This window comes from Glossina fuscipes, unplaced genomic scaffold (genome assembly GCF_014805625.2).
Source record: "Glossina fuscipes isolate IAEA_lab_2018 unplaced genomic scaffold, Yale_Gfus_2 73, whole genome shotgun sequence".
Classification (NCBI taxonomy): Eukaryota; Metazoa; Arthropoda; class Insecta; order Diptera; family Glossinidae; genus Glossina; species Glossina fuscipes.
Window position 1 is genome coordinate 1,690,632 of NW_023998436.1, and position 26,971 is coordinate 1,717,602.

The 26,971-nt window shown below is 32.2% G+C and overlaps 1 protein-coding gene across 19 annotated transcripts in view; it reads right to left on the reverse strand.

Annotated features, from left to right (window-relative positions):
* Positions 1-12,919: 12,919 nt before the first annotated feature.
* Positions 12,920-26,971, reverse strand: part of LOC119638072 (TLD domain-containing protein 2) — a 239,532-nt gene continuing 225,480 nt past the window's right edge. For 17 of the 19 annotated variants that reach the window (XM_038034689.1, XM_038034688.1, XM_038034681.1 and 14 more), the window contains 4 exons: positions 15,090-15,211; positions 14,837-14,996; positions 13,184-13,353; positions 12,920-13,100 (listed from right to left, as the gene is read on the reverse strand). In XM_038034689.1, coding sequence (XP_037890617.1) covers positions 12,965-13,100; positions 13,184-13,353; positions 14,837-14,996; positions 15,090-15,211 — 588 coding nt within the window. In that variant the 3' untranslated portion in view covers positions 12,920-12,964. Of the gene's footprint in view, positions 13,101-13,183; positions 13,354-14,836; positions 14,997-15,089; positions 15,212-17,934; positions 18,117-24,247; positions 24,333-26,971 lie in introns of those variants that run through there. The other 2 variants (XM_038034697.1, XM_038034694.1) reach the window with 2 other exon arrangements.

Genomic DNA, 26,971 nt, shown 5'->3' on the forward strand with positions numbered 1-26,971 from the left:
AGCTGCCGATCGACGAAAACGATTAGCGGAAAAGCAGACAATAAAACTATGAATTTGGGTATAGTAATACGCTTGTAAAAATGTATATAAATAAAATATTTGTGGAAGGGAAGTAGTTAGTAGAAAGAGAATTTCGAGTTGAGCAGTCGAAAGTATTGCCAAAAATAAATTTATATCGTCATCTAAAAAAAATGAGAAACGAGTTTCAACTCGAAAAAAATTCGTGTTACCGCTTAAAGTAAAAATAAGAATGCTTGATCGTTTATGCCTTGGAGTGTCATTTGCATCCATATCATGCACATTCAATGTCAACGAATCAACTGTACGATCGATAAAAAAATCCGAAGATAAAATAAGGTCGTCTGTAGCTTCAACTTCACTGTTAGCGAAAATTGTTCGGGATCTAGCAATAGAAAAAATGAAAGTGGCGTTGTCATTATGGATTGAAGACCGCAACCAAAATGACGAAGAATCTGTGCGAGCTCAAATTTTGACTGCAAACATAGCCGAAATCGCGAATGGAATAGGACGAGATGGGTTCGAGCAGATAGAATCAAGTGACATTCAGGAATTGCTTGAATCGCAAGATGAAGATTTAACTGAAACCGACTTAGAGGAAATTTTAAATTCGCAGCCCATTGAAGAAGAGGCTTCAACAAGCACTGGAAACGTGACATTTAATTTGAAAAGTCTTAGTGAAGGCTTAAGAATGGCAAATAAGCTTGGCGACTTTTTTATGAACATTGATCCGTCTATGGAACGAAGTCTTATTTTTAAGAGGCAAATTGCTAATGCGACTGTTTGAATTAAAGAAGCTTTGAAACACTGCCAACCAAGAGAAACTTACAAAATTCTTTTCAAGCGACTGCCTAAGCCCTAAGATAATTAATCAAAATACTCAAAAACTTTAATTAAATTGATTTTTTATATAAGTGATTTTCTTTTATTTTGTCACCTAGGAACGTATCCCTTATAATCCCATATAAATTACCATTCCGTATTCACGATTTTTGTATTCGCGGCATTTTTATGGAACGTATCTCCCGCTTTTACTGTATATCAAAATTTCATGACATTTTCGACCGTTGACTTATAATTTATACTTATTTTAATGGCGTTACTTTACTTCTTTTTTTTTTTGTAAAACAGTGGAAAAAAGCTGAATTTTATGTCCAGCGGCACTGGAAGAATTGGACTTTGTCAACTAAAATAATTTGATACTTGAACGTTGGCTTGAAAGGTTAATACTATCTGAGAATCATATGGATTCGTCATTAGTTATCCTACATCTGTATGTCATCCAACGAACTTATTAAATAATGTCTTATATATATCTCCATATACATATGTATTTGTACATGTATACCTATGTATATACATTCATATGTCTATACATATTTATATATATATATATACATATGTACATACATGAATGCACACATGCCCATATATAAATATATAAATAAATAACGTGCAAACGTATATATATATATATATATATATGCATATATGTATATATATGTATGTATGTATATATGTATGTATGTATAAGTAAGTAGATATTTTTATGTGTGTTTGTGTAGCTTTGTGAATAATTCCCTTATAAATTTATGTAAAATTTCTACAGAAAATGAAACTTTTCTATTTAACTTTAATAATCGGTATGTAATTTACCGCTTTATCTATACATACATACATATGCATTTTACATCATTTTTTGTTTTTCTTCTTTTTTTTTTTGCTATAGATTTTATATAAATTTATTTATTTAAATTTTATTTTTAATTTATTTCTTTTTGTTAATTTTGTTGGAAATTGTTTGTTTGTTGGTACTGTTCAAGCGAAGACAAAAAGGTTCATTGTCTATTTCCTTTTTTTTTGTTCTTCTTTTCTTTCAATAATTTTCTAATATTTACATAAATATGTTGGATAAATTGTTCTTTGTGTATAGGTTAGCACAAAATTTACATTTCATTGATTTCAAATATGTTCTTGTTGTTGTACATATACATACATATATGTGTTTGTACGTATACATATATATATGTATATATATATATATATATATATATATCTTGTATACCATATATGTCGCTTTATACAAACGAATAATTTATTAAAAATTCCAAAACTGTTTTACAGCGATTGTAAAGACTTTTCTTTTCGATTTAAGCTTAAATTATTTACTATTATTTATTTCCCTTATCAATGTAAAGTCATACGATGTGAATTAGCCAACAACGATACTAGTTTAAAACGAAAAATAAAAAAAACAAATAAAAACACTGTATTGGGCCACGGTCTGTCATTAAATATCCTTCGCCATCTTAGAGTTGTTCATGTAATGACTTTTTAAAATAATGTATTGTACGAAGAGTGGTCGAAAAAGTGAATCGATTCAAGCCATTTTCAATAGTGTTCGTCCTTGAGCCAAACAAAGTTAGTGTACCAAAATTTTATCAAACTAACTTCGCGAGACTCACATAAAACACCACTAGAAACAACTCTCTGTCTCTACTTAAACGAAGATCTAAATGTTTTCTAGCACCAGTGGTGGTAGTAGTAGTAGTAGGTCGTCGAAACCGTTAACCGATTTCAATTATCTCCGAATACAAATCATGGATAAAATTAATGGAATATGTTAAGACAAATATGTGTGCGGGTGTGTATGTATTTTATATAAACTCGGCCATCGGCGATTGTAGCCGATCACCTTGTTCAATCTTAAAGAAGGCATTTTGGAGAGAATCCATTTCACTGCCATTATTAATCAAAGAAGGCTTGGCTTGTCTCTGAAATATATCTCAACTGTTCACAATGATCATACTAACCTATCTAAGGCATGTAGTCATCGTTATCGTAGTGAGAATATTTTAAAAACATACGTTTTATCTACAGTAGTAGTAACTTTACAGTAACTTAACTGTTTAACTTTTACCACTTTATAACGAATCGTATCAAGTAGGGTATTTAATAATCGATGTTGCCCAGCTATTTCCGTGAAATTATTTTATTTTACTTTCTTTGGCTGCAATTCAGTTAATATTAGGTTAGAAAAGCGGGACAAGCTAGGAAAATATTATTGATGCTCTTCGAGATCGAATAGGTTGTTGACTAATCCAGGCTTCAAGTGTTTGCCTTGAGAATATTATGCGGCGCGACGATATTATAATAAATTTCGTATAAATATTTATCAAAACTGATTGAATGTAATTTCCTTATGATTGTTTACAAATTATCTGTAATAGTTTACGGACGTTTATGGATGCAGTTTAGATGCAGTTATGGTGGTTTTTTTATTTATTTATTATTTAATCAAATCTCATACATATACGTATTATATAACCATGTAAATGTATAGAGAATTAGGCTCTTATACAATATATATATATATATATGGATATATATATATGCATATCTATGTGTCCATGTGTATATGTATACATATATATACATATATATATATATATATATATATATATATATGCGTATAATATAATATAATATATATACATATATATAATACATAATATATATAAAATATATATATATATATGTACATTAGTATACATGCATATATGTATATGTGTATACATGCATATATATATAATGGCCTATGTACACAATGGTATTTATTTTTTTCATTTCTGTTATTTAACAAAATACATAACAAAAACAAAAAAGGAGAATAACTCGCGTGCATGTTTAATGGATAAATCAACGGAACGTTGACAATTAAATTTAAATGTCAAGCAAAGCAAATTTTCTCTATATAATATGTATTTTCAATTAATTGCTAATAAAACGCATGTCAGATTCTTTTTGTTATAATTACTATTGTTGTCTACAATTAACAAATTTGCACAATTTTCTCTTTGTTTGTCTTTTTTCTTTAAATAATTTATCTAAAATTTATTTATTTTATTTAAAAGAATTTTCGTTTTGCTTTATATTTTTGGAATTGTTTTTGCACAGTCTACTGTTTAATTGACAGAAGTTACACATACATATATACGTAATACAAAATTTTTTAATAAACAATTTTTATTTTTCAAATTCAATTTGTTGTTTTTTTTCCCCCACTTTTTATCAATGGATTCAATGCAAAATATAAAAATAAAAAAAAGATCACAAATTCAGTGAGAAAGCAATTGTCGCCTTTAAAGCTTACGTCATCTCAAAAACCCATCACTTGATATACTCATATATTTTTCTTAATATGACCAATCATTTAGTGGAAGCTCCTTACATGTGTAACACAGAAAGGAGGCGAAGTGATCGCAAGCGGCTAAATGTTTTGCTTCCGTCCACCGACCACTTATTACAGCTACGACCAAGAGATTTGGGCGCCTTCTAAACATCCATTTCGCAGTCCCCAAATCGAAGTATCCTATTTTTCGGACGATAAAACGGACTTAATATTTAGATTAAGTTTTCTTTGGTCTCAGCTATAGCGAGTGGTCAGCCCTCTACAGACATAACACTTATCGATTGGGCATATGTCCACTAGGTGGACAATCATAAGGGCATCGTCAGGGGCAAAAGTGTACAATCCATTGCCGAATGTATCCAAGAGAGAAAAACAGCTCGTATTTGTTGCCTATTGATTTCAGGCAATTGGTATTAAGAAATCGCTTTAAAGTTTACAAGTCATATGAGATGTCAGTCCAACGCTTGACAAAAGGATTTAAATGAATCATGCTCAGTGGACAACAATGTGCGATCCGTTTGCAAATACACCCACAATAGACAAAAATTTCATATCTATAGCCTATAGAAAATATTGGACTAAAAGTTTGCATTAATATTTCGTAGGTTCAGTGGTATTCGATAGAACATGTCCACATAAAAAAAAAAAATTTGGCAACTCTAATCTATTGCTTTGATATGCTTGCTATCAAATCTACAGCCTGTAACAAATTGTGGTCTAAAAGTTTGTATTTGCGTTTCGTAGGTTCAGTGGATCTCGATAGACCCTGTCTACATTAAAACACAATTTGGCAACTCTAATCTATTGCTTTGAAATGATTGTTGTTAAAGGATCACTTTAAGGTGAATGATACTTCCAAAGTCTAAAAAGTTCCTACATTTTTTTTTTTTTCATGAATCCCATTCACTCAGAGGATGGCCACTAAATGGTAATGGTTAGCAAAAAAAAAAAAAGGGCAAAAAGAGAAACACGTAGGATGTGGCCGTAGCTTAGGGTAAACGTAACCCTAATCAACTGAGCACTTACGAAAGCTACCACTAGGTATGGTCAAACTGCGCTTAAATTTGAGCGCCCGTGTGGTCACGTCCGCAGGCTAAATAAGTTCGAAAAGCTATACTTTAGTCTTAATGTCGTCTAAATGCTCGCATGCCCGTAGTTAGACTTGACGAAGTCGTAAGATTTGTTCTCAAATTCATATATTCTTTCAGGGAAATTCAAAGCGTACAATCTTGACTACTAGTCTGTCTATATAATTGGAAGGAAGGTCGCTCAATAATTAATAATAGATATGATCCTCCGAAGCTGTCAATTAAAAAGCAAACATTTTGAAGTGATGGGTAGAGATATACAGACTACGCTTCAAGGCTTCACTTTCTTACTTGCTGTCACTTTTTATGTGACTCTGATTAGTTTTTTGTGATGTAAAGAGGTGGTTGGGGTGGCGGGATGAGGGGAAGATTACTTTGATGTTTGATGTATGGACGCTTCGGTACAATTATTGGCCGGCGTAGAGTGTGACAATTTGTGTTTTCCCATAATGCGAAACGAATTCCGAACGCAGGTCTTCCAGGTAAGAGCCGAACACATTTAACTCTTGAATTTGATGCGTATGCTAAACGAATCGATATCTTTTCTTATATAGTGAATATTAATATTTGGGTTTTAAATTCATTTTGGGGATTATTTAAGCGTTTCTTTTTTCTTTTGTTTTTTTTTGTAAATAAAACATTCGTTTAGGAGATATTTATCATGTGTGAAATATATATATGTGTATTTGACAGTTAGTTAGTTAGATGATCGTTTATATTAAACGACAAAATTCAAATAAATTGTTTTGGTCTCATTCAATTTGATATCATATCTTTCTTTTTTTATTTAATTTTTTATTTTTTATTTTTTATTTTTTTTTTTTTAAATACTAATTAACAAAATGTTTATACAAGTCAAGTGTAATACATCTCTGGTGTGTCCGTTTAGAAACTAATTAGGATAGCATAGCAATGGACATTGAAGAGGTCTGTATTTAAAACAACTATTGTTTTTTTTTTAATTTTTGCTTTTTTGTTTTTAATTTCGAACATGAATGCTATGTGGCAAGCTTTATCTATGTATAATTTTATTGTTGTTAATTTGTAGTCTTTGTTTTTTTTTTCTTCTTAAATTCTTCTTAACTCAAAATATATTAATAAATTTTCCAAAAAAAAAAAAAAAAAACAACTATAATAGGCCGCGACCCACTATTAAATACTCTACACCGCCTTGTTTAATGCAGTTATTTATATATTACTTTTCAAAATAAAGCCTTATGCGGCGTATTGTCGAAAAAGTGGTCCGATGCGGATAATTTTCTATCTTTTTTCGTTCTTGGACCAAAGCATGTCAATGTACCAGATTTCCTTTAAATATCTCAGAAATTACTACAAGTCGGTCGAACACAGGAAAGCAAGCAGACAGACGGACAGACAAGCTCAGATCGATTCAGAATCACTTTCGTTCAGCGGTAACGAAATTTCAACGTAAACGGAGTGTTGTCGAAAAAGTGGTCCGATCCGGATGATTTCCTATAGCGATGTACCAGATTTCCTTTAAATATTTCGAAAATTAGTACTTGCTGGTTGAACAGAAGAAAGCAAAACAGACGGCCAGACAGGCTCAGATCTAATCAGAGAAAGTTTCAGTGAGCGATATATCTTAAGTTTTTGTGCCACAAGTGCTATAGGGTATAACAATTTTATTCTATATAAAGCTCAGTAAGTAGTGGTACATAATTGTTCGTTTAATATCATTGTTTTCATCTAATCATTTACAATGTATTTATATGTATGTATATATATATAGATATTCATATATATATATACTTTATACGGTTAATCATAGGTATATGTGCGTGAATTTAAGCGTTTATTGTTAACAACTACTACATATATATATATATATATATATATATATATTGTATGCATATATATGTATTCATAATGCCAGAAGAATGCAAGATTTCGTGTAGGGAATATTTCGTTAGAAAAAGGTGCAAAAAACTTTTCGCTAATCGCTTTTACCGCTACATATATATAAATATATGGTAGTGTGTGTATATATATACGCTCGTATATTTGTAAAAAAACAATTTTTTTTTTTTTTCGAATAATTATTTTTTATACATTATGTATTAGCAAAATAATTTATTATTATATCACTCAATTAATTAAATTTTTCTTTTTTTACATTTGTTTTAGAAAAAGTTTGTGTGCGTTGATTTTTTCGCGATCTGTGTCAAATAATGAAAAGTGAAAAAAAAAAGAAATGAAAAATTCAACAAAGAAGAAAGAAAGTAACGGATTTAAGACCTATAGTTTATACTCCACTCATAGTTGTGGATATAACAAATAAAAACACTATAGTGGAACGCGGCTCACCATTAAATACCCTACACCGCTTGCCTTAACACAGTCATTCATGTAACGACTTTTCAGAATAAAGTCTTATATGGAACGCAGTCGAAAAAGTGGCCCAAACCGAACTGTATTCAATAGGTTTCGTGCTTGGGTCATGCAATTCCGATGTCCGGAATATAAGGAAAATTTTCCAAAAATTCCGATATACATGTTGATGGCAAGAATACAAGACGGACAGAAATGCTTAGGACAGACAAGCTTAGATCGATTTAAAAAGAGTTCCTGATTCAGTAGTGAGAAAGTGATTCTTAACTGATCGGCATAATAAAAGGTGAATCTACTTGATGTCATTCTGGGTGTGGCACACATTCGTACAAACTTAATATAACTATGTACTCCAAGCCGTGTAGGCTATACAAGGAAAACTCTGAAAGAACACGAGAAAACAAAACAGATTGGCTGACAAGCGTGATTCTGAATCGATCCATATTGTAATAAAAGAGGCCTCTAGTCCAAGACTTTCTGGGTGTCGAGTACAATCACACAAATTTAATACAACCTTATGCCATAAATGGTGTGAAGTATAAAAACGCGAAAAGAGGTTGTTATTGTATTCTAGCAGAAGTTCCCAACAATTTGGAAGCTCCGTTTAGCTGATGATTTTAACAGAGTTTCTCAATAGTTCACATTTCGTTCAATTGAATTCAACTTAAATCCAAATCCAATTCAATTCAATTCTAATTACTATTTAATTTCTTCTTCTTCTGGCAGTCAGGAAATAAACAATACACGACCTACTGTGCTAAGTAATATTTAATTTAAATAAATGCAATTTCTATTCATTTCAACTAAACCAACCCTGTTTGTACCAGGATGTGGCTTGGAGTTACATTTGATCTTGTGAACTTCAATTTTTTTAATTATTTTATATAGCATATCCCAAAAATGACATCTGTGTAAAATTTTATAATATAATGAATTTAAACTGTGAGTGAAACACTAGCAATTTTAATTATTCCTATTATATATATATATATATTAGGTTGTTTGGAAAGTCATTTCATCTTTGGCTTATATAACAGGATCAATAAGAGAATATATTAGGGTGTTTGGAAAGTCGCTCCTCCTTTGGCTCACATACCGAGCGAGCAGCGTGAAGGCCAATAAGAGAATATATTAGTTTGTTTGGAAAGTCATTTCATCTTTGGTTGATATGCCAGGACCAATGAGAGAATATATTAAGTTGTTCGAAACGTTATTTCACATTCACATTTATTTGCAGTCAACTTGACACTTGACCCGCATTTTCATATATTTTGACAGCTACTATATCAAGGCTTGTTTTTGAAAAGATTTTTTTGACTCTGCGGAATAGCGCATGGTTGGTGACTTATCAGCTATAGGAAGTCGAAAGCAACAAATTTTGGCATATTTTTAATTTTTGCTATCGATAAAGTAAAAATGGTATTCAAGCGAGGAAAACATTATCGAATGTGTACGAAGAAGTTATATTGGCAGAAGACCAAACTGGTTCGCAGAATTTCGTTCGCATTAGGATGTAAAAGGTCAATTGAAGCTGATGAAGATCAAATAAAGAGATTGTCTAATGCAAACGGACGAATAACGATTCAAAGAGTTGCTGAAAGATTCAAACAATCGTCGGTTGTCATTTCAATCAAAAATAAAGGAAATGACTTCCCGAATAGATTCATACAGGGCCATTCAAAAGGAATTGCACTATAGGTTCATTAAAAATTTCGAACCTACACAAAGAACATTGATCGGACGTTTGACAACTAAGCTAATTCCTAAACACATAGGTAGGTAAGATTGCTCCGTGGCCAATGATATGGCAATGAGTCATTTTCTCGAATTTATTTACATAAATCTATTCGGAAAAAATCTTGTTTACATGTGTTTGTATATTTATTAGGAAATTTAAAAATTTTTTTAAATAATTATTATTTTTTTTTTAATATGATTACTTAAAATCAAAGTCTCTGCGCAGCTTTTGCAGAAAGCAATCATCTTTTTTTTTTCCTTTTTGGAAGATCTCTTTGCAGTGTACTTGTAATAAAACTTAAAAAAAAAAAAAAATCTTGAAATACCCTCCAAAATCTATAGTAAAAGCCATTGCATAAAAAAACAAGTAAGAAAATTATATTCGGTCGTGACCGAATCTTTTATACCAATCACCGTTTTTCTAATAAAAACAAAAAAAAAAAAAATAAATAAATTTTCATATTCTAAAATATAGAGTGGGCGTGAGCGATTTTTTCTATTTTCAAAATAAAAGTTTTTGTCGCATACGTGTATGGACTTGTCTGTTAGTCCGGTTTAGGTCACTTCCAAATTATTTTGCATGTTTTCGCTAACCGTAGGATCGTTACCACCGATATACAGTTGTGCAGACAGACACATGGACATGTTTAATTACATTCCAAATTTATATACTTTATGCGATTCTTAAAGTTTGTCTCTTCCTTATAAAGGTATTGAAAAAGAAATCAAATTTTGATACACTATAATATAGGATAGGCGAGGTTAGTCTTTTCCATTTTTGTGCACAAAAGCAACAGCGACAGCATCGCCCATAGAATATGCTTTCAAATCTTTCTACATTTGTCGACTATAGTTTAGGGGCAATGAGCAAAAGACCAATCCTCTATTTCTTTTGAAAAACAAGAGGTGTTCTAAGTTTAAGTGGTGCTGTGGGCATATCCTTCGACTGATTTGACCCATTTTCAACACCAAACTGCGTGCGAGAACTTCCAATATTTCTGTGAAACTTGAAGTCAATAGCATCATTTTTGCGGCCAGGAGAATGTTTAAAACAAACGGACAGACGGACGTGCTTAAATCGATTTAGAATTTGATGTTGATTGACCAAGAATATATATATATATATATATATATATATATATATATGTATATGTGAAATGTAAAACTATTTGCAGCCTAAAGGAAGAGTTTTTCATTTTTTTTTTTTGATGGAAAGATAATAATAGCCTGTAATACCAGCCCTTTCATTTTCAAGTATTCTTTTTCATTTTCTTTTCTTGACGATTTTTTGCTCGAAAGTCTTTCTTTTGCTTTTGCTTTCAGACGGAATCGCACGTTTTACGCTTTACTTGCAGAAACATATCTAATCCTATAGCCAAAATTCTTAGTAAACTCTAAAAGCTTCGTCTTTCACCACTTGTGACTTATGGTGTATTAAATTAGTGCGCACGTATCTAACACGCAGAAGGGCTTAAGAAACAATCAGCTTTTATTACACCGATCGATTCCGAATTATTTTCTGAATTGATGTAGACCTGTCCGTCTGTCTGTCCGTCCGTCTGTCCGTCCGTCCATCTGATGAATGTCAATGTAAATTTTCAGGGGCAAGGTCGCAATTTTCGGGACATTTGTATGAAATTTGTTACTTTGGTCTAAGAACGAACGGTCGATCCACTTTTTCGACTACCCCCATATAACGTTCTATTCTGAAAACTCGTTATATGGAAAAAAATCGCAATTTTCAAAATTTCTCGTCAAAGCTTGCTAAGTAATAGCACTTCGGCATTCCAAATTGGTATGAAAACTTTCTACCGGTTGGAGCTCTTATTGAACCCCTTCTTATAAAACGAAAACTGAAGAAACAAAAAAGGTCTTTCATCGTGAAGCATTGAAAATTGTATCATAATAGTAATTTAACATAAAAAAATTAACTGTACCAAATTTGGATCAGCTCGTCCTATTTTTTTTTTATCTTAGCCTAATAAGGATTTTGACGAAAATTGATCCTTTACAGAGAAAAGTCTAAGCTTTAATATGTGGTGATAAAATTTGACCCCATAATAGTAATTTCATATAAAAATAAACAGTGTGCTGGACAATGTGGTATAGGGTATTTATTGCCCGACTATAATGTTCTTCCTTGTTTTCTTCAAGATTCGGTTACACAGCCGAATATAATTTTCTTACATGCTCGTTATAGTGGGGCGTCTTTTATTATCTATATAAGATTTCCATAAACTATTTAAATTTTATATTTTTCAAAAAAAAAAAAAAAAAAATGACATCTTTATGACATCTCTGTCGGTCATATGTTAAGATTATTAATATTTTGTTCACATTTTGAAACGAAAATTACAAAAAAAAAAAAAAATAATGGATTAAAAACAAAGCAAGCCTTTCGTTCTACGCAACAAATCAAAATCTCTTTTGCATTTACCACCAATGCCAGCCGACGTGATCAACATGTATGCAACTTTAAATAAAATATAATTTTTATGTTATAAATATTTTCAATAATTGTTTTTATTTTTTTTATTTTTTTTCATCTTCTTCTAACGCATACACTATTAAGTTGACGTTAAATTAGTAAAAGAGAAAAAAAGAAAACTGAATATAATTTATAATTAAAAATTAATGCTGATAATAGATACGGTATATTTATATAAAACTTCTCTTGAAACACAAAAATTTCTTATTTTATTTTCAATAATTCGTTTACGTTTTATTATTATTTTATTGAAAATCATTTAATGATTTCAATTTGAATGATATATAAAATATAAAAAATTAAGACAAGACAAAATTGAAAGTTAAAATTTAATTTAAACTTAATTACACATGATGCCGCTCTACTAAATGAATATTCTTAAGGGTTAAAAAGGAAAATACGAGAAAAAAAAAAAACAGAAAACAGAAAATAAAGGAAATATAATATGAATGTATATATGTATGTGTTATTATTGTAATGCTATCATAATTCTAATTAAACATCATCATCATCATCATTATCATCATCATTATGCAACACATAATTACATACATAATTTTTAAATACAAACACATTTTCAATATAATAATAAACGTTTCTTTTTTTTTGTTTTTTTTCTTTTTTTTTTTTTAATATGATTTCATTTACGTATATAACAACAATGTAAAGAAATTCTACAATTTGTTTGTTTGTTTGTTTTTTTTTTCTTGTTTTTTAAATTAAATTAAGTTTAAATTATTAATATTATTTTTATTATTATTATTTTCTTTTTCTCAGGGCTTTTTGATTATTAATTGATTTCTCCTTCTTTTTTATTTTATATATATATATTTTTTTTATTATTTTATTCAATCGCTTGCATCATAGTCTTGATGAAATTCATTATTTGCGTGAGAAAATTTTTCATGAAAAACTTATATGAAATCTATTGAATGCGTGTGTATATGTGTGTGTATTTGTGTGTGTATGTGTGTGTATGTATGTTACATCTGGTTAGATCTGAAAGATAGTGTGTTAATGCGATAAAGATAGTAATGTATTTAATGCGTGTTTGTGTGTGTGTCTGTGTGGGTGTGGTCATAAGAAAATCTTTTAAACAAATGCCCAGCATTCGAGAGTTTTAATAACAAAGTCTTCTTGTGGCGCCAAAGGCTCATTGCCGTACGTGCTGCACGATTGCGAGCGACCCTGATTTAAATCACCATCTAACCATAAACCAAATCGGCCGCTATATAAAAAAAATCAAAAAAAGAATAAAAAGAAGAATTAAAAATTTTCCCACAGTTTAATATGAGGAAATTTGGAACTTACTTTCCAGCACCAACTAAGAGACTTTCAACATTGCCTTTAATAAAATAAAGATTTTCCCCAGTCCAATGAAATACTTTAAAGCTGGGATTAAATTTATATAACAACGATTCACCGTTACCATAAAAATGATCCGATACGTGCAGGGAACAAGAAGTTAAAGCGCCAAAAACCTAAAATACACGATCAAAAAAAAAAAAAAGTACAATCCAATCAAATGGTTCTTCATTTTTATCTATCGTCGTCTATAAGAGCCTTTAAGTATTCCATTTTTAACCTCGCAGTCGTCTTGGAAATAATACTATTTTTTTCAGTTAGTGCGAGTGATGGGGCTTCTATGTATAAATTTTCGGGATTATGTATAATGAAATTTGAGGTTTTTACAACCCTACACATGGTAGATGGGTATCTTCGGTCACGCTGACGTATGCAACACCAGGAAAGACCTGAGGTAGACCTGGCTTTCGTTGCAATACCGATCGATTCGGAATTAAGTTTATCTGTCCGCCTTGCTTTTTTGTGTACACCCATTTGGGGTATACGGGTGTAGTGAGTTTTTGCTAACGTATGCACCACCTACAAACACTTGAGGTAGATCCACCTTTCATTATAATACCGATCGATTCAAAATTAAGCTTGTCTGTCCGATGGTTTTCTTGTATTCTTTCCGTGCTTTCCTTTTTATAATCTACAACTATCTATAGACATTATGTGGATATCTGCAATCCCAGGTGAATTTAAGATTACTGAAAGTTGTTTTGAATCAACCCAAGCTTGTCTGCCCGGCTGTTCTGCTTTCGCGTGTCGGACCTACAAGTCGCAATTTTCGAGATATTTCAATGAAATCTTGTTTTGGCCCAAGTGCAGACGTATGTAACACTCAGAAGGACTTAAAGTAGGTCCACCTTTCATTATACCGATCGATTTAGAATCATAAACTGCATTGATCTAAGCCTATGTGACCGGCTGATATCTGTAAATGTAAATTTGTGTTGAAGCTACAGGTAGCAATTTTTGAAATATTTTGATGAACTTTGGAACAATGACGTGTTTTGGCCCGACCACTTTTTCGACAGTACTCTGTATAAAGCATTCTTTTCAGGAGTTTGTGTTAAAGATATTATAATATCGTTCGAGTCGGAATCAAACTTGTCTGTCCATTTGTCCGGTGGGTTTTATTGTGTTCTTTTGACAGTCTACACAACTTGTGGTACATGGGCATATTAAGTTTTCTGCGGATGTATGCACAACAGCCCGAAGGATTTGAAGTAGACGCATTTTTTACTATATCGATCGATTTGGAATCACTTTCTTAATTCTGATTCAGAATCACCTTTTGCATCAATTTTGGCTTGTCGGTCCACCTCTCTGCCTTGTTCTCTTGTATTCAATCTACTGACATGTTATCGTCCAAGAACAAACGCTATAAAAAACGTTTCGGATTTGGACTAAACTATAACTTGCGTTTTCCCGATTTTTCCTGGATAGAACTATGGGATCGACATGTAACGGTCGACTTTTTGACTTGACTTTTATTCACCGGTAATGTACTATACTCTGTTCTAGAAAAACTCACGATTAAATCAAAGTATCTTACTGGTCGGCACATAGGCTGACCAATTGGGGCCATGTGTGCACGTCCTCTGCAATACTTACATTGTGATCTGTATCTTCAATAACAATCAGTATGGGACTCTCGAGACGTTGCATTTTACGATATAATGAATTCAACGAGAATCCATGTAAAGATGTACTAAATACCAAAGACCAGGAATAGCCTTCTGCTCGAGCAGGTAAATGACTGCAGAGTTTTTCGCTGCTCATAGGTAAAGAAAAAACAGAAAAATTATTTTATTTTTTTTCAAAATTAATTAAATTATGAATTATTGTTTTTGTAAAGATTATTTACCGATGCTCTTCGGTTAAAATTTCGGTGGTACCAATTAGCTCAGGTATCGGAAAGTCTAAATCGAACGATCCCGTTTGGAATATGGACGCTTTGCGGTAGTCATCATTGCTCATAGACAACACCTAATGCCGGTAAAGTAGAAAATTGTAAAAAAAAATTATTTAGTTTTTTTCTTTTTATTTATTGATTTATTTTTTTTTCATTAAAATTATATTTCAAGAGCAGAATATATATTGGAATGACTATAGAGAGAGATAGAGAGAGATAGAGAGAGCGAGATAGAATTTGTTGTGTTGGTATTTGTGTGTGCGTTTGTTTGTTTGTTATTTAGAAAAATCCTAGCAATAGATAAACTGTACTAAGTGTAATAGTGTTGCTTACTTTCCATTGGTCATAGCCAAACTAAATTTTGAAGAAAATGTAAACAAATAGCTTTTAACGAGTAATTGAATATACATACACACACATACATATGTATATATATGTGATTGTTAAAGCTATCTAATATAAAGTATAAAAAAAAAAAAAAAAGAAAATTTCCAGCAGTCAGCGTAGTGTGATCACTAGACAGACAAATAACTGATACTACAACTTAATCAACTAATGTTGCGTTATATTTATAAATTTAAATTAAAAATTAAAAATTATTAATAATAATGATAATAATAATTGAAATTTATTTAAGAATTTTTTTTTCAAGACAATGAGATTTTTTTTTGTTTTCATTTCATGAGATATTAAGATTGTTAAGTGAATGCTACTAATGCTCTGCTAATGACACATTTACAAGAATCCGTTGTCGTAGAGCGTTCAATGATGATAAGTTTTTTTTTTTTTTTTTTTCTTTTTTTTTTACGTTTCGTTAATTGTAAATAAATGTTGAAATGATTTCTTCAAATTGAATATCGCATTATATTGAGAAAGCGCAACACTCGTCCGTGTCGTTCTCTCGTCGTCACAAGCAATTAAAACGTATATTTATTATTCTTAAAAAAAAAAAAAAAAAAAAAAAAAAACGGCTTAACCGCATATTTTCTTACTTATCTCAAGCAATTCATACAAGTGATAAATGCTTTTTTATTAAAACAATTTTTATTTCAGAGCAAACATATTTTTTCCAGGCTTTCGTATAAAACCTCTTGTTGAGTTGCTTCTTAGACCCATGATTGATTGGTCTAACACCATAGTTAATAAGCAATTGAAATAAATGTTTTGTTCTCTAATAATAACTAATATTTATGTCTATTGCGGCTTCGTACAACGGTATCGTCATTTTTCCCATACACTTGCCTATTCCGCTTGCTTGGGGATTTGCATTATTTCCCCTCCTTTCCGTTTTTCTTCTTTTCCTTCTAATGGGGGAAACCTGACGAGAGAGGCTACGGCAGTTCAGAGAGAGTGCAGGCTTTTTACACCATACACCAGCACCAAGATACATTAAGGTTATGTGGATGGAGGAAAGACATGGAAAAGACACAGCTTTTATTATACTGATCGAATCAGAATTACTTCCTGCATTGATTAAAATTCGTTCGTCCATCCGTCCGACAATCTTTTTCTTTTTTGTTTTCAACCTTTAGGTCGTAATTTCCGGGATATCTTGATGAAATATGATATCCTAACGAATTTTTGCAGTGAACTTGTAGTAGGATAGGTTGATTCGATTTTAATGGGGATAGGAGACTTTTCCTCCGATGTATTGTATTGTATTGTAATGGGGTGAGCACAAACTGTGCTGCGACATAAAACGATATATTGATTATTATGAATTTCGCCACTTTCGTAGGTAAGGTGTCTGGATGTCATACGTGTTCAGCGTTATAAAGTGTTCGCCAAACATATGGTTTCTTATCCTGCCGACATTCGCGAATTGTGATGACACGTTCCCATCTTCGCCCCCATAATATCTTCGAATCTCATTTTTTTCAGGTGGTATCTGAGAGAATTATGACGCGTAAAGTAGCCGGTTACGTCGCTGGAAGATTAAATAAATCTTTTAACTTGCCGTTATTTTCAAGGGCTTGTTCAAATTTATATGTCCACTGCGATATATCGACCTCTTGATGTGGCTCCTTGACACGCTACAGAAAGGTTCCGGGCCTACGATAGCCCTACGGACCCCTCCTGTTGGCTAGACAACCGGCCCTTTCATTGCTTTCAATCCCTGAATGACCGCATGCCGTAGGTATGTCCATCTCATTGTGCTTCCCTAGCACGTGCAAGGCTTGAAGGCAACTTCAAGAAGCTTAGAGGTTATTATATGCCCTTTTCAGGATCTTTACAGCAGCTTGACTGCCGAATGCTGTAAACCACAGCGGTAGTGTTGAAAGGAACAACGTCAAAGGTTTAACTGAATTTTACTGCACAGTAACTTTAGACTTTTAAGGCTTTCCCGCATCCTTAAAAAAAAAAAAAAAAAAAAAAAAATGAGCAAAAAAGTTATTTTTGCTGTTCTTTTACTTCGTTGTCTGCTCCATAAAGCACTGTTTGCATTTTCCCAGTACATCGATTCTTATTTTTTGCGAATCTATAGGCAAGAAAGGGGAAAAAGAAGAACAATACTTCCTAATAAAGTGCCTGGAATTATCTTAACCAATGAACGATGTGTACCTAGCATTAGCTATTTAGCCTTAATAGCCACGTACACTGTTCTTCACCCGCTTTAGATCTATTTAAATTGCACACCTCACTCACTATAATAACTTTACAAGAAAAAAAAAAAAAACTTTTACAGAAAAAAAAAAAAAAAAAAAAATTTGCTTTTGTGTTTCACTTTTAAACAAAATTAGCCCGACACCACCAGCACTAATATAATAATGCATAGAATTGTATGAAGAACACTCACCCCCTTGTTTAACAAGTGTAGGCGTCGTCGAGCACACGCTAATAAACGTTTGTCAAGAAATGTATTTTTCACCATTATTGCCGCTTACGGTTAACGAAACAACAAATGAATGAATTTTTCTAGAAACTCTTTATCTCATTACCGTCTGCCGTTAACTAAAGAAATGATACGACTTTACTTAATGACAGCACTATTTAAAGGCCCATCGAGAGCGAATTCTGTTAATTATCAGAAGTAAAAAAACAGATGTAATTTTTTAATCCAGACAGTGAATAAAAAATAAAACTATATTCTGCTTAAGGTGAACTTTGAATATCCAACTACATCATCGCGATACTAATCCTAAACTGAAAGGGTAACGCGACGAAAGGGTGGGAGTCTAAAAGACTACGTTAAAAGTTATAATAGATTTACAAATGAAAGATTTATAGAAAATAGAAAGTCGCTGTTGACAAAGGTCGACAAATATTCCCACTAAGATATTGATCAATAGCGAATTATGAGCCGCAAAGTTTTGACAAAAGGAACAAAAATTCTTTTCTTCAAGTTATGTTCAGATTCAGAATTTAATCTACGAAACTCGCCCAACAAAGCTCCAGCAAAATTTCAAATCTCTATGTACAAATTTGCCTTTTTGAGAGACGAAAAAAATATATGGATGGACACAAAGGCTAAATTCGAATTTTGCGGTGGTTGGAAAGTGATCTTGGGAGACTTGATTGATGATAAGGTAACAAATATACGCTTCTTTGAGTATTTTTAAGACGGCCAGACTTGTTCGAAGTAAGACTTATAGAAGATTAAACACAACTATTATGATTCTCCAAATCGATATTTGCTATTGGGTTCCTGCCCACGTAGTGAGAAAAACCTGAACGTTACTTATTTAAAAACAAGACCGACAGATGGCCGCAGCTAAATCGATTAAGAAGTAAGTGTACGTAAGTAAATTCAGGTTCACATCTCAATATTTCTTACGGGGAAAGTGTGGATAGTGGAAGTGTGGAGACCAGAGCCTTAATCTCCAAATGATGGAAGACTAGAAAAAACCTTAGGTCACAATTTGGCCTCTGCATTATTGCTTATTTTAAAACCAATAACAAATAATAAGGGGACAGACGGACAGCTAGACATGCCTGTAGCTAAACTTGACTAAGAATTAAGCAAAGAAAGCAGATGTCAAGCTTGGCATAAGTATTTCTCTATTTACAACTTTCGAATTTTAAACAAAAAGGCGGACGGACTTAGTTGAACTTCTGTTTTCAACGTTTCTTAAAAACTAAAGAAAGCAAATAAATGCGAAGTTTTATCGTTCAATTCAAACATATAATATAGGTGGTTTGGAGAGGCGGACGGAGGTACATGTACAAATCGAGTGTCCTTCTCAAAGTTATGAAGGATTAACTTAATAAAAATACATGAATTAAAGTATAGCGTTCTATTGACGAATGATCGGACGGACCGACCTGCCAAAGTCAAAAATTTGATTAGACATAAGGTAAAAGATGCGAAGATCAAACTTCGTCTCACTACTTTTCTATCGACTCTTTTCCACGAAAAGGCCGACACAAATGGATGGACGGATGGACAGCTCGAAATCGGCTTGTGTTTGTTGCAGATTAAGCGAGATATATAAATATACTAAATTGCGTCATCCCAGTCCAATACTATTTAGGTACAGTAAAAGTTCCTTATTCGCGGGGGATATGTAGCCTCGAATACAGAAACCGCGAATACGGAATTTGGTTTGGATACCTATTAGAAACTTTTTATTCTTATGTATGTAAGTAATAGAATCCGCGAATAAAGAAATTTATAGCCGCGAATAGAGGAATTGTGTCGCATTTTTTTAACCCGCGAATAAGGAAACCACGAATGAAAGAAGTGCGGATAAGGAACTTTTACTCTACTTAATAAACTGCGTAAAGAGAGACTGACGGAAGTACATACATAAATTGACTTTTCACTTGAAGATGGTTAACGATTAAATTAATAAAAATTAAATGAATGCAAATAGCTGAGCAAAGAGACGGACGGGTGGACAGACAGTTGTGCTAAAATGTCTGTCAATATTAAGTCGATTGGAAAAAAAAAATCTTGATGTTATGAAGGAAACGATAAACTAAATATATCTTTATTACGCAATGATATTTGATATTAAAAAGATATTTCTGCGTATGTCGTTATCTTAAAGGGCAGATATAGCAACAATTTGATGATAATTATTTTTGCAAAAATGACAATCTTTAAATCAATTAATATTATAATCTTTAGATAAATGTCTTAATTAAACATTCGTAGTAAACAAATTAAATTAAAATATTTATTATTACTAAGCAAAAAAAAATTTTGCAAAAAAAAAAACAAAAAAAAATTATACTTTTTTCTTGTAATTTTCTAGAAATATTTTAAAAGTCTATTCTGTTATACTCGGCACGTGGACGTGCATATATTATGATATATACATGTATCGTACACATGTATACTAAAATTTGTAACGGGCTCTGTTTATAATTTAATGAGGCTTTGTTTGTGCGTTAATGTCAATGAAGTCAATGTCAAACACGTAAGAAATTTATATTCGGTCATCCTAAAAAAAAACACAAAAACCGGGAAAACCATTATATTTTCATGTTCCATAATATGGAATGGACGCAACTGATTCCTATTTCTATTTTTGTCGCATAGACGTGTACGTGTCGCGGGCGTATCCTGTGAAAAGTTTACGCCTCTCTCAGATTCTTTTGCATATTTGTAGGCGATACCTTCCTTTCCGCTAGCGGAAGGCATACGTATATGGGCATTGTAGGCGTCTCCTTTAATAAGTTTAGGTCACTTTCAGTTTCTCTTGGAAATTGGCAGGCGATACTTTCATTTCCGCTAGTGGGAGAATTTTTACCACAAATATTGTAAAGATGCGCAGATAGCCAGATGGACGGACCAACGGAGGGACATGTTAGGTGCATTAAATATTTGAAATTGTAGCGTTTTTGAAGCGAAGCTTGTTTCTGCCCCTTTCAGTGGTATTGAAAGAAAAATTTAATTTCCATACACTATAATATGGAGTAGGCGTGCTCAATTTTTTTTTAATTTTTGTACGAATGCGCTTCATCATCATCCATAGAACAAGTGTTCAAATTTTTGTACATTTTTTGTTATCTGCTACAGTTTATGAGCAATGAACAAAAAACTACTCTTCACTCTTCACTTTCACTCCATTTGAAACAACAACTAGGCGCTGTGGCTGTGATCTTGGGCCGATTTGGCCCATTTTCAATACCAATCTGCGGGCAAGAATTTGTAATGTTTCTGCCAAATTAGAAGTAGTTAGTTTCATTAGTCCGGCCAAGGGAATGTTTCCAAACGATATTACACAGACGGACAGACAGAGGGGCATGCTGAAATCGATTTATAATATGACGCCGATCAACCGACGGATATACCCCTCATCCTTCGGTGGAGGGTGTAAAAATTCAAATTTCTTTTTCCGTCGGCATGGGTTCGCGTTACCGTTTAAAAATACTCACTAAATGGGAATTTTCCTACCAAGCATCTGCTCTTTTGTTGCTCTTATTAGAATCGAGTATTTTCAATTTAATGATGGATAATAAATTGTTTTCGCAATGATTTTTTTTCTCCCCACTTTCCTTTCAATGGTAATAATGGGAGCAATGTTCCCGGCAGCAATCGTATGTTTCTTTCTTAAGCTTCTTGCTTACATGAATCTACCTTTTAAAGTATTAAGCTGTAGCTTTAGATAAAAAACTTAAAAAGTAGAGAGAAGCTCCCTTGCATGGTATGTGAAGCCATTTATAGATGATGAACTTGTTCTTGAAACTGATCAATAATATAAAAAGAATACCCGCGTATATCTTCTTTTTTTTTTTTTAATATTTTGCAGCATTTTATAGAAGAAATTATTTCATGTCATTATTTGAGTTATAAAGGAATCACTTGAAGAAAAAAAAAAAAAAATGGGAAACGTAACAAGTAAGAAAATTATATATGGCCGCGACCAAAAGAACAAAATTTCTATACCCTATGAGTAATAAGCAGCAGGCGACCAAAAAGTGAACAATATAAATATATTGGTTTAAATGATTTATAACTTTCTGTGGTCGTGTGCTTTGACCGATTTGACCCAATTTCAGTATCTATCTGCGTGCAAGAATTTCCAATCGTAATCGATAGATGCATGTTTGCAACCAGAAAAGTGTTCTCCACAGACCCTGCCCAGACAAACGGATGTGCTCAAATTTTTTTTATACTTGACGAAGTCTCCGTAGCCATAAACGTTTTGATAAAATGAACATAACCCCCATGAGGGAAAACGAAAATTCTCTTTTTATATTGATTTATATTGGATGCAATTAATTTCTAAATAAATATCAGATGCTGAGAGTAAGCTTTTCACCTCCCACATCTAAATTGTATCGATATTAAGCATTTAAGTGTCAAGTTTACTTTAATGTCCCTCAACTTTTAAACCTACAAAGAGTTGCAACATCCTATAAAAGACCGACGGACGGATAGACAGATAAGATGCTTAACACAATACAAAATCTCAAACTAATTAGGAATATGTATTAAGTAATCCTTTTGTCTGTCCAATAAGTATGTTTACTAAGCCCAATAGCATGGTCTAGTGGCCGGAGGAACCAGGTTCTCTTCCTGGTGCGGTAGACCGAACATAAATTGTACTTTGCTTTTCATACGATTTTTCGTTTCGTAGGGAAAATTTCCCACTTTTCGAGTCCATTGTTTTAAATCAAAAAACCCTAAACCACTTTTGGTATATTAAGTTAGTGCGGACGTAGGCCGGAAGGGCTTAAGGTAAGCCCACCTTTTATTATATCACAATCTGAATTGATCTATGCCTGTATGTTGCTCTGTCCGTCTGATTTTTTTTCCATGTAAATTTGTATTGAAGCTACAGGTCGCAATTTTTGAGATATTATGATGAAGTACAGTGATGCGTTTTGATTCAAGGACGAAATAAAATTGTTCCGATCGATTCACTTTTTCGACCATATAAAATCGTTGTAAATCATTGTAAATCGTTATATATTGCAAAAAGATGCAATTTTCGAAATTTTTCGGCAAAAGTGGCTAAGTATTTAGGCGTTCTAAGTGGGCATGAAAACTTTAGACTGCATGGAACAATTTTCGAACTTCCTCTCATATAACATCATAATAACAATTTAACACAAAAAATTTAGTTGTACCAACTTTGGACCATCTTTGGACTATTCTTTGTATCCTATCCTAATAGCGATTTTCACAAAAATTGATCCTTTGTAGAGTAAAAAAATCCAATTTTTAACATGTGGGGGGTGCAAATTGACCCATAACAGTAATTTCATGTAAAAAGGAACTTTACACCAATTCTTGAATGCTATCCCAGGTAAGGATTAAACTTGTACGACATTAGGTTGTGTTTTTGGGCTCACTTCCCCATGAATACGCAAATCAATAATATGCCTTCGTATGGAAAAAGCATATAATTTTTGTGTTCTATAATAAAAATAAGAACTGTGTAGAGTATTTAATGGTCGGCCTTGCTCGGCCTTGTTCTTACTTTTTTTAATATTTAGAAAAATGATTCTATCTCCTATTCTTCCGTAATGTTACATAAATTCCGCACAAACTTAATGCACCCTGTATCGTAAGCCATGTATAGGGAACAATATGAATTGTGCTTAGATAGCGATGCTACTGATCAAACACTTGACAACAAAAAAAGAAATTAGAAATCTATATAAAATTTCTTTAAATTATTATAATAAATTAATGAGCCGTTCAGGATATTTATTACAATTAAAATAATCGCTAATAATGCGAAGAAAAATTCATAAAAGTAGAGGAGAGGCAGGTAAAACAACACAACAATTTTGAATGGTCTCGTGTTCAAAAGTAATTAGTCGTAATCGCTTTGTTTCTTCGGTTTTTTTGTATTCCTTATGGCAGACAGTTTTCAATTTCAAAAAAAAAAAAAAAATTTTTTGTAAAGCAAACGCAAGACGAATATTTGTGATCTTTAATTACGCTGCGATGTTGATACGTTTTCTTAAAATTTTGATATATTTGAAATTCGATATATATGCATATATATGAGATATGAGATAAACCCGCGCGACCTACATACTCACAGGAAAAACAACCTTTCATTTACATACTACTGTAATTAAATATGGCCATGCATTGCCCATGGACTGTGCACTACTATGCAATGATGTAAACACTTACTACGTTTTATGTAATTTATATAATAATGATATTTAGTAAATTAAGAGACAAATAATACTCGACTCACATATATAAATTAATTAAAAGTTCGCAATTTTTGCTATTAGTTGTCTTTCTTTCTCCGGCTTTGTTTAATTATTATTATTATTATATTTATTTATTAATTTTATTTTTTATTAATTTATGCAATGATTTTTGTAAGTTTACAACAACAACTTATAAGCGGTAATTGAGAGAGATGTTGAGTATAACAAACTACCTGCAACGACGACTAAACACAAAACAAAATATATAAAAAAAAGCATTGAACTTTCGGGTTCAATCGATACGTACGCGATTCTCGAAAGTGCCATATGGCGCCAGGAAAGTATTTATGAGAAAAAAAAAAATAAAAAAAATTTAGTTAAAACTGCGCGCCATCGATTTTATTTATTATTAAATTAGAATGCCAAGCGTTTATGTGAATGAACATAAAGCAAACACAGCTATACACACACAAACACACACAAACACATATATACACATGTTTATTAATACATCCGTGTTCATTGAGAATATTCACTGAATAGCGCTCGCGCTTTGCTAACTTTGTATTGTGTTTAGGCATAGGACAGACAGACCGACATAATAACATATAATTTAGATTTTAAAATGTCACTTCATTTAGAGGAGAAATTTTATTGTTTTATATCTAATATACAGGCTTTACGTGGATATACATATGACCGTGTAACCGTGTATTAAATGAACTAAAAAAAAAAAAAAAAAAACAAAAAAACAAAACAGATAATACGAGACAGTTTGACAATAGTGCAATTTATGATCTTCCTCTTTAAAGCCAGATAGTTTGTTGCAAGGAAAATAATCGTAAAAAAAAAAAACAATATCAGTAAACAGCAGCTGAGACAAAGCATTGAAGCTTATTGGTACCTGCTACCGGTTATTGCTGGGAAACAGCAACAACGATAACTTTTAATGTAAAAAGTATTCCTTAAGGAAAATAATCACTAAGTTATAGTTATAATTAGAAACGTGTAAGAGAACGTACGCACTAGGCTGGGTCGCTTACATAATAGAATTTTCCTTTTCACAAACCTTGGAAAGCGTTACGACTTTACTTGATTGTTGTGATTGTAAGATATGGCGACTTTTTTGGTGTGTAATATGTGAGACCAGAATTTGCCGCTAGATTAACCTAACACGACGCGCAAGCGGGCACACGCGTCTGATTTTGTTATATCTTACAGCACTTGTGGTACGGTATATTAAGTTTGTGCGGACATAGGTAAAATCCCGAGAGACACCTTTTATTATACGGATCGATTCAGAATCATTTTCTATTTGTCTGTCTATTACTCGGTCCGTGTGATGTGTGTCCATGTACGAAATTTTTGAGATATTGGTGTGCTTTGACTCAAAGACGAATGCTATTTGAAACCATTTGCAAAGATGAGACTCAAAAGAAGACCAAAAAACCGCAGAAACTTTTTACGTGACCCAATATTTCCTTGAAAAGTTTCTTAACATTATCAAAAAAAATTAAATAAATAAAATGTTGCATGTTCTTCTATGAGAGCTTAAGCTGCATCATTCTCTGCTCAAGCAATAAACTTGTCCTTAAATCATTCGATTGCCAGAGCCATTAGCAGCTCTATATAGTTGATCGACTCATTTCCAATGGTTTTCGCTCGTCTTTGCCTTCTTTCGTTCTTTTGTGAAAATTTTGAAAGACACAACAACAAAAAGCGAATAAATATACATTCCTATCGAGAATTGTTGTTTGCATGAACTATATATATGCGGAAATAAGAATTCAAAATTATATGTTTGTTTGCTTAATGGTGTGTGCGCGCTGTTATGACAAAAAGTTAAAGTAAACTACTAGAAGGCACGCGTTGGTGGATATGGATCCAAATAATTGAATGAAAATTAGTTCGTTTTCAAAACGAAGGAAGGTAGGAAAATGCAAATTAAACAAACAAAAGAAAATAGATAAATAATATTTAACCGAAGGTAATATATAGTAATAGTTAAGCTAATTATAAATGATTCAGTTTTTCTCTTTTTTTTTTTTATTTTTTTTTTTAAATAATAATTTTTATTCATAGAATTTAATTATACAGCAATAAAATTCTTGTTTCATGTGATATCTCATCTCTGTCTTTTGTTATCCCCATGAAATAAAATTTTTCTATTGTTAGAAAACCAGGTAAATAACAACACGTTAAAATAATACGTGACATCAACTTTATTGACATCATTAAAGATACGCCATAAAAGTACATTTTTTTTTGCAACTCGCTTCTCCAACTTAAAGGTGACTAAATATCATCTATTAGTTTAGCGAGTACGCTCCATTCACTTGCACTCTAAACTCCTATTTAAGGTTAAGCACTTCTTAGCGTTTTTTTGTTGTTGTTTGTACCCCAATATTGGTTTGAAAAAGGACTTGATCGCTTTCTGTATCGATTTAAACTTATTTGTCCGTCTGTCCGTGTGATGTCTGCCCATCTAAGTCATGTGTTCAACTTGTAGACCGCCCCAGAGCAAGGGCTATTGAATATGGTTTGAATCGCTCCGCTGGAGAATATATATGTCCACTCATGATCAGTCCACAAATTTAATAAGGTTTGCCTGTCTGTCCATTTGTTGCAATCACAATTACGATATGAAACGTTTGCTTTCTTAAGCAAATCCGGTAGTACATATTTTTATCGCTCTCATTAGAGCTGAAACTGAACATTAATAAGTCGATCTTGGAATCTAAGGGGTTTACATACTTCTTCTTATA